The sequence below is a fragment of the Crotalus tigris genome, unplaced genomic scaffold (genome assembly GCF_016545835.1).
Source record: "Crotalus tigris isolate CLP2741 ecotype Arizona unplaced genomic scaffold, ASM1654583v1 scf7180000017644.4837335, whole genome shotgun sequence".
Taxonomy (NCBI): Eukaryota; Metazoa; Chordata; class Lepidosauria; order Squamata; family Viperidae; genus Crotalus; species Crotalus tigris.
This window is the reverse complement of record NW_024096536.1, coordinates 98,370-113,212: the sequence shown is the minus strand read 5'-3', so window position 1 is coordinate 113,212 and position 14,843 is coordinate 98,370. Positions and strand designations below refer to the sequence as shown.

Below are 14,843 nucleotides of genomic sequence, written 5' to 3'. Positions count from 1 at the left end.
TGTAGGAGTTTTGCTAGATGTAGCACATATATTTTTGATATTTAATTATAATGATTTAATTATTTTTCTGGGTTTTTTTATGGACACTGTGCTATTAAGGGATATTTCTGCATCTATGCCTTTTCTGCCCTTGTATGAAATTGTACAACTTCAGAGCCTTCCCCATAATTTCTTTCAGTTTTTCAGTTTTTAAGAAGAAATGAACACCTAACATGCATTTTAAATGCAAGCATAAATAAATGCCTGGATTCCTGGCAGGTTTGACCAAATAGCAGATTATGTAGCTTTCAGTTTGTCTTTTTCTCTTTTCCCTAGTGTTGTTTTGAGCTGTTGCAAGATGAGAATAATTTTCCTTTGTTTTGAGTTGTTGCTGGAACATCTCTAGCTATGCCTGTATTTGCATCTGTTTTTTTCCAGAACAAAGTCGCCGTGATGATTTGGAGAGCTTGGGCTATGTACTGATGTACTTCAATCTTGGCTCATTGCCTTGGCAAGGCCTAAAAGCTGCCACAAAACGACAGAAATACGAGCGCATCAGTGAAAAGAAGATGTCAACACCCATTGAAGTGCTCTGCAAAGGCTATCCTTGTAAGATTTCCCTGAACTTATTTTCAAGTTCTAGGTTCTTCTTAGTGGTATAGGCATAAGCACGCCCAATTTTACAATCCTAATCTAGTTTTTTGTCACCTATCTTATCAACTTAATGGAAGGTCTTTATTCTGTTTGCAAAATATTGGACAGCACTACAAGTTTTCCTGTGAATCTTATCTTTAGTAGCCATTTAATAGCAGTTTAATTCAAAAATAATTATGGAGGTACCCTTGAGTGAGGAAAGGTTGCACTGAGTCTCAGATTTTTGGAGTAAAAACCATAGAGGTTAATAGCTGTTAGAAAGCGGTATGCAGGTTATATGTAATTTGTATGAATCTAGAAGGGAAAGCTGCACATTTAGATGGTTCCATAAGTGAACTGGAGGAAAAAGATGAAAATAGTACCAAGGATAAGGGTGAATAAATAATATGTTTACTTGAGCAGGGTGAGTGCAGAATTAGGTTCAGTTTTGGAAAAGATCCAGAGAACCATGGCCAAAATAGCTAAACCCTCTTCTAGTGACGAGGCAAAGGGGAACTCCAGAGAGGATTTTAATAGCTAGAATAGATTAATCCTGTCTCCAACATATCCAGTTTAATTTTAATTTTAAAAAAATCAACAAGGATGAATTTTCATCTTTTGGGCCTTTAGCCTGGTGTCTGCAAACCTCAGTGTGCCATTGGGTAGCTGCTGTCTTGATGTTTGCTTGCCATTTTTTCTATGTTTGTAACTAAAAAAAGTTAAATGGGAAGATATCTTGTTACAAAGCTGGCACAATTGAGAACTGCAAATATTTCCAAGAATATTTCAATAGTCTGTGTATATACCAGAGGTTTTTCTGAAACCCTTGATATATGTAAACTGATATATACCAGATTTTTTTCTAACAGAAAAAATTGTAGGGATTTGTAGCTCAGTTTGGGATCTGCTTGTTTATGAAAAAGGCAAATGATTTGGAGATGGTTAGAAAGGGTAATTGAGAGCAAGTCTCCCTGGTTTGTCTTTTAATATGAGCAGTGGTGGCGCATTGGTTAGAATGCAGTATCGTGCCCGCTGCCAGCAGTTTGATTCTCACCGGCTCAAGGTTGACTCAGCCTTCCATCCTTCGGAGGTCGGTAAAATGAGGACCCAGATTGTTGGGGACAATATGCTGACTCTGTAAACCACTTAGAGGGGGCTGTAAAGCACTATGAAGCACTGTATAAGTCTAAATGCTATTGTTAAGGGCTATTAATGGTTATTGTGTGAATGGCCACATCCATCATGGCAGTCATTTTGAGGAACGTTCATAGTGGGCTTTCAGAATTCCAAATTTTTCCCCTGTCTCCAAATGTTTGGAGGCTCCTGTTTTATCTAGATGACTAGGATGACCCACTTCACTTCTCAAGATTAATGTGTGCATTGCAGACAGAAGGCTTTCACTACTCTCTCAACTGGACTAGTGCTATTGGGAGCTATAGCATGAAACTATATATATAGGTGGGGTGGGGGTGGTGGAATAACAGCGCCAGAGAGGAGTAAAATTGTTCCTGCTAATTATTCCTTGTTGCTGTCTCTCATTTCTCCCCCAGCTGAGTTCTCTACATACCTCAACTTTTGCCGTTCACTGCGGTTTGATGACAAACCAGATTACTCTTATCTGAGGCAGCTGTTCCGCAATCTCTTCCACCGCCAGGGTTTCTCCTATGACTATGTATTTGACTGGAATATGCTCAAATTTGTGAGTAACCCTAATTTTTAAAGGGGGTTTGTTGGTATAGTAGAATTATTTGCATACCAGGGAGCTGCAGATAGATGGGGAGGGGCTAAAGGCTAAGGATGCCTATGAAGCCTTTCTCTCTTTAATGTGGGATTAGGTTTTTGCATCCCTGTGGCGCAAATTTGCCACTATTTTCAACCTGGTTCCCTCCAATGTGTTGGACTTTGGTTCCTGTAATATACAACTAGCAGGAGGTAGTTGGTGGTTGGGATGAAATCCTGTATTTATGGGGTTCTAAATTGAGAAGATTTTTTTGTGAAATAAGTTTTTCAATGTGCTGGTTATAGTGGCTTTTTTAGTGCTTGCCTAAAAAGTAGCATCAAGACCTCAGTGCATAACAATGCTAAAGGCAGCCCAAGACAGATCCAGGTCCTGTATACAGTGGGGCAAAAAAGTATTTAGTCAGCCACCAATTGTGCAAGTTCTCCCACTTAAAAAGATGAGAGAGGTCTGTAGTTGGGAGACAAAATGAGAAAACAAATCCAGACAATCACATTGTCTGATTTGGAAAGAATTTATTTGCAAATTATGGTGGAAAATAAGTATGTGGTCATCTACAAACAAGCAAGATTTTTGGCTCTCACACACCTGTAACTTCTTCTTTAAGAGGCTCCTCTGTCCTCCACTCATTACCTATATTAATGGCACCTGTTTGAATGTTATCAGTATAAAAGACACCTGTTCACAACCTCAAACAGTCACACTCCAAACTCCACTATGGTGAAGACCAAAGAGCTGTCGAAGGACACCAGAAACAAAATTGTAGACCTGCACCAGGCTGAGAAGACTGAATCTGCAATAGGCAAGCAGCTTGGTGTGAAGAAATCAACTGGGAGCAATAATTAGAAAATGGAAGACATACAAGACCCCTGATAATCTCTCTCGATCTGGGGCTCCACGAAAGATCTCACCCCGTGGGGTCAACATGATCACAAGAACGGTGAGGAAAAATCCCAGAACCACATGGGGGGACCTAATGAATGACCTACAGAGAGCTGGGACCAGCATAACAAAGGCAACCATCAGTAACACACTACGCTGCCAGGGACTCAGATCCTGCAGTGCCAGACGTATCCCCCTGCTTAAGCCAGTACATGTCCGGGCCCGTCTGAAGTTTGCTAGAGAGCATTTGGATGATCCAGAAGAGGATTGGGAGAATGTCATATGGGCAGATGAAACCAAAATAGAACTGTTTGGTAGAAACACAACTCGTCGTGTTTGGAGCAGAGAGAATGCTGAGTTGCATCCAAAGAACACCATACCTACTGTGAAGCATGGGGGTGGCAACATCATGCTTTGGGGCTGTTTCTCTGCAAAGGGACCAAGACGACTGATCCATGTACAGGAAAGAATGAATGGGGCCATGTATCGTGAGATTTTGAGTGCAAACCTCCTTCCATCAGCAAGGGCATTGAAGATGAAACATGCTGGGTCTTTCAGCATGACAATAATCCCAAACACACCGCCCGGGCAACGAAGGAGTGGCTTCGTAAGAAGCATTTCAAGGTCCTGGAGTGGCCTAGCCAGTCTCCAGATCTCAACCCCATAGAAAACCTTTGGAGGGAGTTGAAAGTCCATTTGCCCAGCGACAGTCCCAAAACATCACTGCTCTAGAGGAGATCTGCATGGAGGAGTGGGCCAACATACCAGCAACAGTGTGTGCCAACCTTCTGAAGACTTACAGAAAACGTTTGACCTCTGTCGTTGCCAAGAAAGGATATATAACTAAGTATTGAGATGAACTTTTGATATTGACCACATACTTATTTTCCACCATAATTTGCAAATAAATTCTTTCCAAATCAGACAATGTGATTGTCTGGATTTATTTTCTCATTTTGTCTCTCATAGTTGAGGTCTACCTATGATGACAATTACAGGCCTCTCTCATCTTTTAAGTGGGAGAACTTGCACAATTGGTGGCTGACTAAATACTTTTTTGCCCCACTGTATTTTCTTATTGACCCATAGCAACAAGTCCTGTGGCAAGACAGAAAAGTGGGAAGTGCCCACATTTTACTTATTTCTAAGATAGTTACTACAGTAAAACAAGCTTCATTTTCTATATTTTAAGATGTTAAGTTTCAAAAGTGCATCTGTTCTCCAAGTGCCTTTATGTTTTACCAACACAATAATGGATTCTGATATTTTAGTGAATCTTCAGTTGGAATATTGCTTGCCCAGATTTCCTTTCCCTTAGGACAGCAGAACTGAAAGGATAAATACTGATGTGAAGCAAAAGATGAATGTGTAAACAAAGAGCTTGATGGCTACGGGCTTACACACACATGCTTCTTGTCCCACTCAGAAGTGGAGGAACCTGGGAAAGCTGTGCAAAATAGACGCTGATTCAGTAGGCAGAAATTAGGGAGTTTTGCTTCTCACCCGTTTTCTCAGCAGCTGTTGTAGTTGTTCATGCATGTGCGTAAGGTGATTTATACTTCTCAGCAGTTATTAAAGCATTGTGGGGCATTAAATATTTCAGGGAGCAGCCCGGAATCCTGAGGATATGGACCGGGAGAGGCGAGAACATGAGCGAGAGGAAAGGATGGGGCAGCTCCGGGGTTCTGCTACGCGGGCGCTGCCTCCTGGCCCTCCTGCTGGGGCCACTGCTAACCGCCTCCGCAATGTCGCTGAACCCATGGCCTCCACACCCACTTCCCGCATCCAGCAGTCTGGTGAGTGAACAGAAAATCACACGCAAGCCTTTAGTGCTAGCAGAAGTGTAACCCGCCATGCTGATCTATTGCCCACTTTCGTACTTTCTTTTCATCTCAAATCCTGACTGCTCGATCCTATCTTCTATTTTGGAAAATTTATCACTCTGAAAAATAAGGCTAAAAAAAAATTAAAGGAATCTCTTATTAAAGCCAATAAAGAGTAAATCTATTTCAGTTTCAAAGCTTCAATAGATTAATCCTAATTATGGAATCTATTGAAGAACAAGTCCATTTCCTTTCCAGTATTGGAAGTAGGAGCTCTCTTTCCTTTCAGAGTACAAATCCAACAAATCCACTATCTTAGGGCCCATAGAACATTAGCCTTAGTATGTCATATGTTCCCACCCTTTAACTTTTTCTTCCTTTTTCTTTTCCTCCTTTCTTCTTTCTTCTCTCATCTTTGTTTTCTTTATATAACTGCAAAATTTCAGTGTTATAAATAATAGCAATTACTCCCTTCTTGCCAGGAAACACATCTCCCAGAGCAATTTCACGGGTAGACAGGGAACGCAAGGTCAGCATGAGGTTACACCGAGGAGCCCCCGCCAACATCTCCTCGTCTGACCTCACAGGACGGCAAGAAGTCTCACGGATTTCAGCGTCACAGGTGAGTTTCTTTTGATGATCCTGTTTCACTGAAGGAAAAAATTCTGAAAAAAATGATCAGATCAGGGCAAAATAAGACCAGCAATAAAAGCTTAAGTAGATCTCATCCTAGCCCATTGAACTGATCAGGCAAAGAGGATAAATATTGTTGATATGTAGTACCTCACTTTCCTTTGATTCTGAGAACTATCTAAAGGTAGTCCTTGGTTTATAGCCACTTGTTCAGTGACCCATTGAATTTACAATGTAGTTACGATGGGCCCTTCAATTTCTGGACATCACAGCAGACTTGTTACACTCTGTGCTTCCCCCATCACTCACACATACTCTCCCACCTAGTAGCAGCCATTTCCCTATGTGCCAGCAGGCTTGCAAGTCACCTGAAACTTGCAACTTCCTGCAATGTTCCCTGCTGACTTTGATTGTTGGAAGCTGGCAAGAACTTGCAAGGAGATGCTTGCTCAATAGGAACTTTAGAGATTTCCCTAACAAAGCAATCCAGGAAGTATAAGCCTTCACAGACCATATGAACACTGTGGATTCAAAAATCAAGTGATACCAATACTTGGTAAGATACCAAGGACAACAGGCTGGCATTCCTAGACTGAGGTTCTGACTGGGACCATTGGCAACCTAGAAATAGAGATCTGCAGGAAAGCAATACACAGAGACCAATACCTGCTGTTTGACTCCCACCATCCACTTCAACACAAACTAGGAGTCATCAGGACACTACATCATAGGACAGAAAAAAATCTCTACCACCAGGGTTGCCCAAAAGGAGAAAAACAGGCATCTGGCAATTCTTAAGGCCTGCCTGTATCTAGATTGGGCTTTTATTGAGTCAACATCTGGATCCAACAAAAGAATGGCAGACAAAGCTGAGACTCAAAGTCAACAGAAGAACTTGGTCATTCCTTACACCGCTGGTGTATGGGAGAAGCTAAAACAGATATTTGGAAAACACCACATACCTGTGTTCTTCAAACCCCCCCCCCAACACACTAAGAGAGAGGCTTGTCCACCCTAAAGAGTGGACACCAAAAGATAAGAGTAATGCTGTGTATGCAGTCCAACACAGTGGACTGTTCAAAATTCTACATTAGAGAAACCAAGCCAGCATAGGGAAAGAAACAGCACAGGACCAGAATTGGCAGTACACCTTCAGAAGAAAAATGAACTATTTGAGGACAATAATGTTCACATTTTGGATAGGGAAGATAGATGGTTTGAGAGAGGAGTGAAGGAATCCATTTATGCCAGTGTGGAAAATCCTTCCCTCAGTAGAGATGGAGGCCACAGACACAAACTGTTCTCCACTCTTTCTTATGCTGCTTTTTCATCATTCCCCAGGAAGATTGAGACCACTTCACAGGCTCACCAGGGAGGCTACTCTTAATGACCCAGTTAGGGTAGAGGATATAGCAGTTGGAACATTTACATCTCAATAACTCTCTGCCTACTCACCTAACGAGCCTATGCAGATTAGATGAGAAATGAAATCTCCCTGGAGAACATATATGGGATCCTTCTAACCAACTTGTTCAGACTGAAGAAGGTACTTGGATAAGCAGTGAAATGTTTTGAACCAACAAGGAAAGAAGTCCAGTTGCCATGACTCAACTTGCAAACAACTCTACCTGGATATCTGAGAATCTTCATCGACCTACAGCCCCATGATGTTGCGCTTTGTGACTGCGTTGCTCAGCAGCAGAAATTCTGGTTCCAATTGCCTTTGTACCGTATATGCCGGCGTATAAGGCGACCCGGCGTATAAGACGACCCCTGTCTTTGGCGCCAAGTCGCATTCCTAGAACGTCGTCTTATACGCCGGAAACTACCAGTATTTCCGGCGTATAAGACGACTCGGCGTATAAGACGACACCCGTCTTTGGCGCTGATTTTAATGCTTGCGGAAGTTGCCTTATACGCCGGCATATACGGTAACTCGAGGACTGCCTGAATCGGCGTCATAATCTATTTTTGTGTGGATTTGCTTTTATCATACTTGTCACCTAAGTACGAAAATTAATTTTCCAGTAGATTCAAGAATATCAAAATCATCTTGGTAATATCATTTTAAAAATGCATTCACCCTAAGTTATCCACTTAATACACTGATGAAAATCTTTCTCAGGATGAGGACATACCCCAAAGGTGCTTTTTCAGGAGGCAACTAGACTTTCTTGTTTTTCTTTGAAGACATTTTGCTTCTCATCCAAGAAGCGTCTTCAGCTCTGGCCGCATGGTGGGGAAGAGCTGAAGAAGCTTCTTGGATGAGAAGCAAAACGTCTTCAAAAAAAACCCTCAAGAAAATCCAGTTACCTCGTGGAAAAGCATCTTTGGGACAACCGTGACCTGGATGACTGAGAATCTCCATAGACAGAGGGATACATTTCAGGAGAGGGAATGTGATGGGATCACCTCTTCAGAAAGGAGAGAAAGAAACTAGGGCACTCCCTCTGTACCTTTCCTACGGTCCTCTTCTGCAGCCTATTCAGTTCTTTGTTTATTTGCAGACCAGTGTGCCATTTGATCACCTGGGGAAATGAAGAGTGGATTCCACCAGACCAGTGTTTGCTTAGGTGAGTGTCTGCCTTGGCAGCCTGTTCTGTGATCAAGCAAAAAGTGGCTCATGCAGGATCCACATATTTTCTGCTTAAATCTCAGTGTAATGGAAATGGAAATGGGATAGTCAGGGTGTTGAAAGGCCCAAATGACCCAATCCCATGACAAGAAAACCTGACTTTTTTTTTTTCTGTCCTTGCAATAAGGGACATAATGTTCTACACTTACCTAATAATAATACAGCCAGTTCGTTCAATTAGTGTACATTAGACAGTGTGACATGGTAATTTATTACTATGGAATTGTGCAAGTGTAGTCATACAAGATTTCACAGAAGTGTTGATTCCCCACTGGCAGTGTGAGAGCTAGGAGCAGCAGCTTTCAGTCCTGAGTAGCAGGGTATTGGCATTGTTTCACCAGAGACATTCTTGAAAGGCTGAATCTCAAGAATTATTATGTAACATTTCTTAAAGATGTGTAGTGCAGCATTTATGGTGTTGGACTAGGGATAGGGTTATTAGTTTCACATCTCCATTTGATTATGGCTAATTATAATACTAGGTTGGTCATTGGGGGAAAAAAATACATTATTACTTCAAGTTCCTGAAAGAAAATCAGGTATAGATTCAATAGAATAAAATATTTCTTCTGTTTGTAAGAATTTATATGATAGTGAATGTTTGTCTTGGAGTGTGGAGGGGAGGGCATGATGACCATAGGTCAGTTTTTCCCAACTTCGGCATCATTAATATATGTGGACTTCAATTCCCAGAATTCCCAGGCTAGCCGCTAGGAGAAGTTCATGCATCTTAAAGTTGCTGAGGTTGAGGAAAAAAATACCATGGACTAAGGAGAATTGCTATTGTTTTAATTGCCTGCCAGTTCATTAGAATTAAATGTTCTTTTCTTTAAAAAGCAGATCTAGATCTGTGCTTGAAATCATGGGAGCTGGAAGCACAGCTAGTATACATAAAATAAATACAGTACTTAAGACAATTTTGTGTTTCTCTTATCTCTCCGTGGTTTCAGTTTGGTTCTTAAAAATATCCACTGTGAACTAGTAGAATATTTCTTAAAAGCAAAATAATCAAACATGAAAAGCTCCAGAGATAATTTTGCACACCTTGCAAATAAAACAGTATTGCATAAATTCTGATGTTTGGTTTACAGATATGAGATTCTTTTTCCTGTGTGATTTTCTTCTTCAATAGAGTTTCTAGCCCTTAAAGTTCCAAAGATTGATAGGCATGGGGATTCCTTCATAAAATGTGGTAACTTATTTAGGGCTAAGCTAGTTTATCAGAAGACCTCCAGTGTTTGAATTTCTGAGAAGAAACCATTTTTAACTCTGTTTTTTTCTTTTTCTTTTCTAGTGTCTTCACTGTATTTTTCTTTTAAAAAACAAAACAACAAAAACAAATTAAAAGGAAAAAACAAACAAAAAAAGCCAACCTTTTTTTTTTTGCCAGCAACAAGGAGAGGAGCTGCCCTGTGCTGGCATTCTTGTCTTTCCTGAGATCATCGGCTGTGTTCCCGAACCAAATTGCCTTTGATGAGTCACTCATACAGGAGCCTTGCAAGAACACCTTTGCTGCTGTTGTGCAGCTTCCTCTCCATAGTCCTTGCCCGTCTCCCGCCAGCAGGCCGTGGCCATCATCCAGATCTTTCTGCTCCCCTTTTCGATCTATATGTAATTCACAGAAAGAGAAGCCTTATTCAATATTGTTTTGAAAGTCCAGTTAGTTAAGAAAAGAAGGTTTCCAACATAATTTTAATCACATCTTTGTTCTGTAGTTCTTGGGTGGGGAGAAGGTTGTTTACAGGAAACTAAAAATTCCAGCTCCAAGTTGCTTCAGGAGGTGGTTTAACATTCATTTCAAATTTGGCTGCAGTGGTAAGCTGGCACTGCCTCCAGGGGAGATTCAGTGGACGAAGGCTGTTATTTGTATTCAGGCATTCTCTGTTTGGGATACCACTGCCCCTGTGTGTGCATTCGTGTGGGATGCTGTAGGCATACCAATAAGGTGAACAGGACTGGCACGGCAGCAGTTGTGTGTTAAGGGTGTGGATGTGGGTAGCGATAGCTGCTGTGCAAGGCAGCAACAAATGTGAAGGGTGTAGAAATGTACGCTGCTTCTAGTGCAAGGGATGGCAGTCTCTCTCTCTCTCTCTCACACACACACACACACACACACACACACACACACACACACAGCCGGTTTGCATGTGTTTAGTTTTATTATTTTTATTTTGTTTTTGTTTTTTCCTGCAGGAGTCGGGATGGAGCTGAGGAAAAGGGAGGGGTATGTGAATGATGGGGGCGGGAGGAGAAGCCATGTGATTGCAGAGGTTACTCCTTGTACCATCAATTTTAGAAGGACAAATACATTTTCCCTCCTCAGTAAGAAGATTTCTTCTACCTTTTTGTCTCATTGTTTTTAAATTTTTAGGTTTTATTCAAGAAAACGATCTGTCTTTAGTTCTGCATCACAACCATCATCACCTGTCCTCCAGCCGTTAGCTTGGATTTTTTTTTTTTTTTTTAACGTGGGGCAGTCTGGAATGTTTGGAAGTGGATCGGCCTTGACGTTTTTGGTTTTCTTTTTTTTAATTCTTCTATTTAACACAGGTTTTCCCCCTAATTTATTTACCCTGCTTACTGTGTCTCTCTCTCCTTTTTTTTAATTAAGTAAAAAAAACCTTTTTATTACTTTGTAATTTTAAAACAAAAACAAAAAAAAACAAAAAATTGAACTTTGGGGGGTGGGAATTTTGTACTTTTTTCCTGTGTAAATATTGGACTTTTTTGAGCTTTATTGTGGTTGTTAATTTGAAGTAATAAAGTAGAAAATGATAAAGTGATGGAAGTTTCTGCCTTTTTTTCCTCTTTTCTGCAGTCAGCCTTGTGATGTAGACAAGAAGTATCATTTTGCATGCAACCTCATCCTTTCCAAGTTCCAGGAAAAAGATTGACTAAGAAGAGTGTGTAGATCATTTTCTCATCTAAAAATAAAGCAGATTTAGCTTTCATTTTCTTAATTGATTCTGATACAGTAGCGAAAAGCAAATTGTATATGCTTCAAACTATATAATCTTTGTTTTGGACTCAAACAATACAGATTCTGGAAACTGAAATTTCAGATTATATTGAAGCCAATCTAAATTAACTCAAAATCAATATTTCCAAAAATGCATTAACCAGAGATCCTTTTAGAATTTAAATAATAAAAAAATAAAAATACCACTTGGAATTGTATCATTTTTAAGGTAATAGGATTCCATTGTATGTAATTAAGGAATCCTGCATTAAGTGCTCCCTGTCATCTCTAACCTGTGATGTACTTCCCCAAAATTCTGTTATGTTGCTTAAATTTTTACTTTATAAGATCAAATGGTGATTTAACCTTAATGTAATGTTAAAAGCGAAGTAATGTGAAAGAATGTAGATTTCATCTTGGGAAGGAAGAAGAGAACATTGAAATGTTAAAGGAGAATATATGGTTGTCATGAGAAAATAAAAAGTGTGAGAAAGAAACTCTGAATACAGATAGCAGAGTTGGAAAGGACTTGGAGGTCATGTAGTCCAACCCACTGCTCAAGAAGTAGACCCTATATCATTCTGGACAAATGGTTGTCCAATCTCATCTTGAAAACCTCCAGTGATGCAGCACCCACAACTTCTGGAGGCAAGCCATTGATTGGTCAGTTGAGTGAATCTGCTTCCGAAAGGGGTACATGGTCCTCCAATAAATTGGAGCAAAAGTTTAAAAAGTGCTTAAGAAATTCAGAGGCTGGACTCAAAGGCTCAAAATTTCACAGGTGCATTTGACACCCACCAAAACAGGCTCTCTGACCAGCCATGACCGTTGGCTAGCAGAAATGCCATCTGGTTTCTCTGTTCAGAAGCACCTTAAAGTGAAAGCTTTGCTTTGTAGCGCAATGCTTACTTTCAAATCAATCCCGCTTTGGTTTTATATGATATAAAATGGGGCAGAGAGAAACTCTTGACGGGCTTTCAAGATGTTTTTATCCTATTCTATAACAAAAATATTCTTGGAATTTTTCCTGCTTCTGATTCTTGACCTTGTCTACCCGAAAGACTTTTTAAAAAATACAGGAGAGCCAAATCAACCCACAAATATTTTCCAGCCTAGCATTAACTGAGGCTATTTTAAATAATGTATGTTTGTCTCCCTTGATACTTAATTCCAGTGAACAAAAGCAATTTTTAATTGTTCTATTCATATCACGTATCTGGCAATTTTCATCTGAAGAATCCTAACATACTAACTATACATACTAGTGGTCAAAAGGCTGCCTTGTGTCTGAACATGATGCTGCAGTATCCAGCACAATCTTGTTATTTCCCCTATAGCCCTATATAAATACAGACAAACAACACCCAGCCATGGCAATCAGATCTGGTTAATAGTGATGGTCTTTGCCACTCTCGCTCAATAGTCCACAACAGCTGTCAGAAAGGCACCCTGTTTAGATCATGTTCCCTTCACTGACTTAAACAATAGAGATGGATCTATTTTGTCTGCTTCATATCAGATCTTAAGTGTAGCTTTGTCTTTCACCCTGACTGCCTAATATATGGAAAGCATTGCAGATATAGTAAGGTATAGTAAATAACTCACAAGCTATCACCAGATTCTATCAGTCTATATAGCTTATTTTCTACTGCCTACTGTTTACACGTAATGGTACTGGTAACTCTTCATGGAGCTGCACTTTGCAATCCCCATGTCTTCCACAGTAGCCCACCTAAATTGCAGGAGGGGGGCTCTTTGTGCTCTGTTGGGCTATAATGCTCCCCTTGGCTATCTATATTCTCTGCTTCGGCCTGGATATGTTGTTCCTACACTTGAGAAAGTTGTACCAGATTTCTTTACCCTGCTTAGTTGTTCCCTGCAGATAGCATAGTTGAGATTTTCTAATGTTTTAGTTTGATCTCTTAGTGGAGTCATTGCTGCTTAACAATGGTAGAATCTAGCAAAAAAACACTCCCCTCAATCTTTACCACCACAAAATTGTTTCTATGAATTTAGTGCTACATAGAATCTACAAAGTGTCTTCCTTGAGAAGGGAGACTGGCTTCCAATAGTAAATATTCTGAGTGACATGCTGCTGCAGTTGTTTTTGTCAATGGTAACTGGGTGATTGTGATGGTTGGAACTTAATTGGGCATATGTAGTACCAGAAAAGTATTGTCTCAGTAGGCACTATGTGCTTAGCCATTTTGTGCTACTGTGTAACAGAGTTGATTAATATGCTTATATGTACGCTAAGACACGTATAAAAAATTCACCCATACTAAGACCCATCACTGTGTGAAAGTGAAAGTACAGTGTAATTATTGGCACAGTAGTGAAATAGACAATTGAACCTGATTCAAAATAAAACAATCTAAAAAACTGGAACAGGGATTAGATTATATAAATAATTAAGAGATATTAAATACACATCATTGAATTTTTCAAATATTCTTGCTCAATTGACCTGGAACAGAGCAAAGCATTGATCTCCTTCGTGCATCACATTAAAGTCCAGTCTACTTTATTATTTGTATTAATTATTAATTACTTAGCTATGATTTGAATAAATCTTTGGTTTACTTCATGCTGTACCATGAACAATAATTTATCATCCACAACTGATCCACATAAAATGCAAAACAATCCTCAGTTTCAAGTATAAGAATAATTAACTATTACTTAGAGAGAAAACAGACTTGTTATAGGTACAGATTTCATTGTTGCCAATTTATAGCAAGAGAAGCAATTGTTTTAGTGGCACAGAAGCCAACCTGAATTTGCTACTCTTAGTCAGACGGAGCCTCTGCAGAGAAAGATCAGAACTGGTTGTACTTAACTGGCACAGACAGTCGATGGTCTCCTATTGTAGATTACCAACTGCCGTCATCAGATCAGCTGGTGGAGGCAAGAACTATGCCATGAGGAACAGCAGTGCCTTTATTGCTAGCTCATCTCGTCCAAATTAGGACTTGGAATATGAGTGTACAGGAGGGAGGGAGTTTCCTGGGGCTGGGGTTGCTTTCCAAAATACAGTGTCAATGGCTTTAACAGGAAGGATGAAAAAGCAAGGAAAAATCTATTTCTTATATCGTATTTATAAGAAAATCTGTAGTCTTTTATCCCCTTTTATTCAAAAGTGCTGTATACATAGAAGCATGTGTACATGCACACCTTTTCACTTTATTTACCCAAAAGAAAGCTTAGTAGTTGGCTCCAATAATTTACTTTTAAATAGTTTCTTACTGCTGAGAATAGAAATATAGATAAAACTTTTTTTTTTGGTCTAACTTTTTTTTTTGAAACACATTTTATTGGTTTTTTTAATTCTTAAAACAAAGTACTCAGGACACACTCTGGTGCTGGGGTAATCAAACAACCTAGAACAGTGGTTCTCAACCTGTGGGTCGAGACCCCATTTGGGGTCGAATGACCATTTCACGGGGGTCGCCAAACCACGCTGTCCGCCATTTTTTTCCCTTTTCCCTAGCTGTCTTACTCCCTCTTATTGGTGGCCACACCCACTTGGGGTCACCACAACATGGGGAACTGTATTATGGG

General features: G+C 40.0%; 1 protein-coding gene across 3 annotated transcripts in view; it reads left to right on the top strand.

Annotated features, from left to right (window-relative positions):
- LOC120304634 (casein kinase I) overlaps window positions 1-11,106 on the top strand; it is a 64,825-nt gene extending 53,719 nt beyond the window's left edge. For all 3 annotated transcript variants that reach the window (XM_039335458.1, XM_039335457.1, XM_039335459.1), the window contains 6 exons: window positions 418-588; window positions 2,163-2,311; window positions 4,836-5,028; window positions 5,538-5,677; window positions 8,196-8,261; window positions 9,618-11,106. In XM_039335458.1, the coding sequence (XP_039191392.1) occupies window positions 418-588; window positions 2,163-2,311; window positions 4,836-5,028; window positions 5,538-5,677; window positions 8,196-8,228 (686 nt within the window). In that variant the 3' untranslated portion in view covers window positions 8,229-8,261; window positions 9,618-11,106. The remainder of the gene's footprint in view (window positions 1-417; window positions 589-2,162; window positions 2,312-4,835; window positions 5,029-5,537; window positions 5,678-8,195; window positions 8,262-9,617) is intronic.
- Window positions 11,107-14,843: the final 3,737 nt, after the last annotated feature.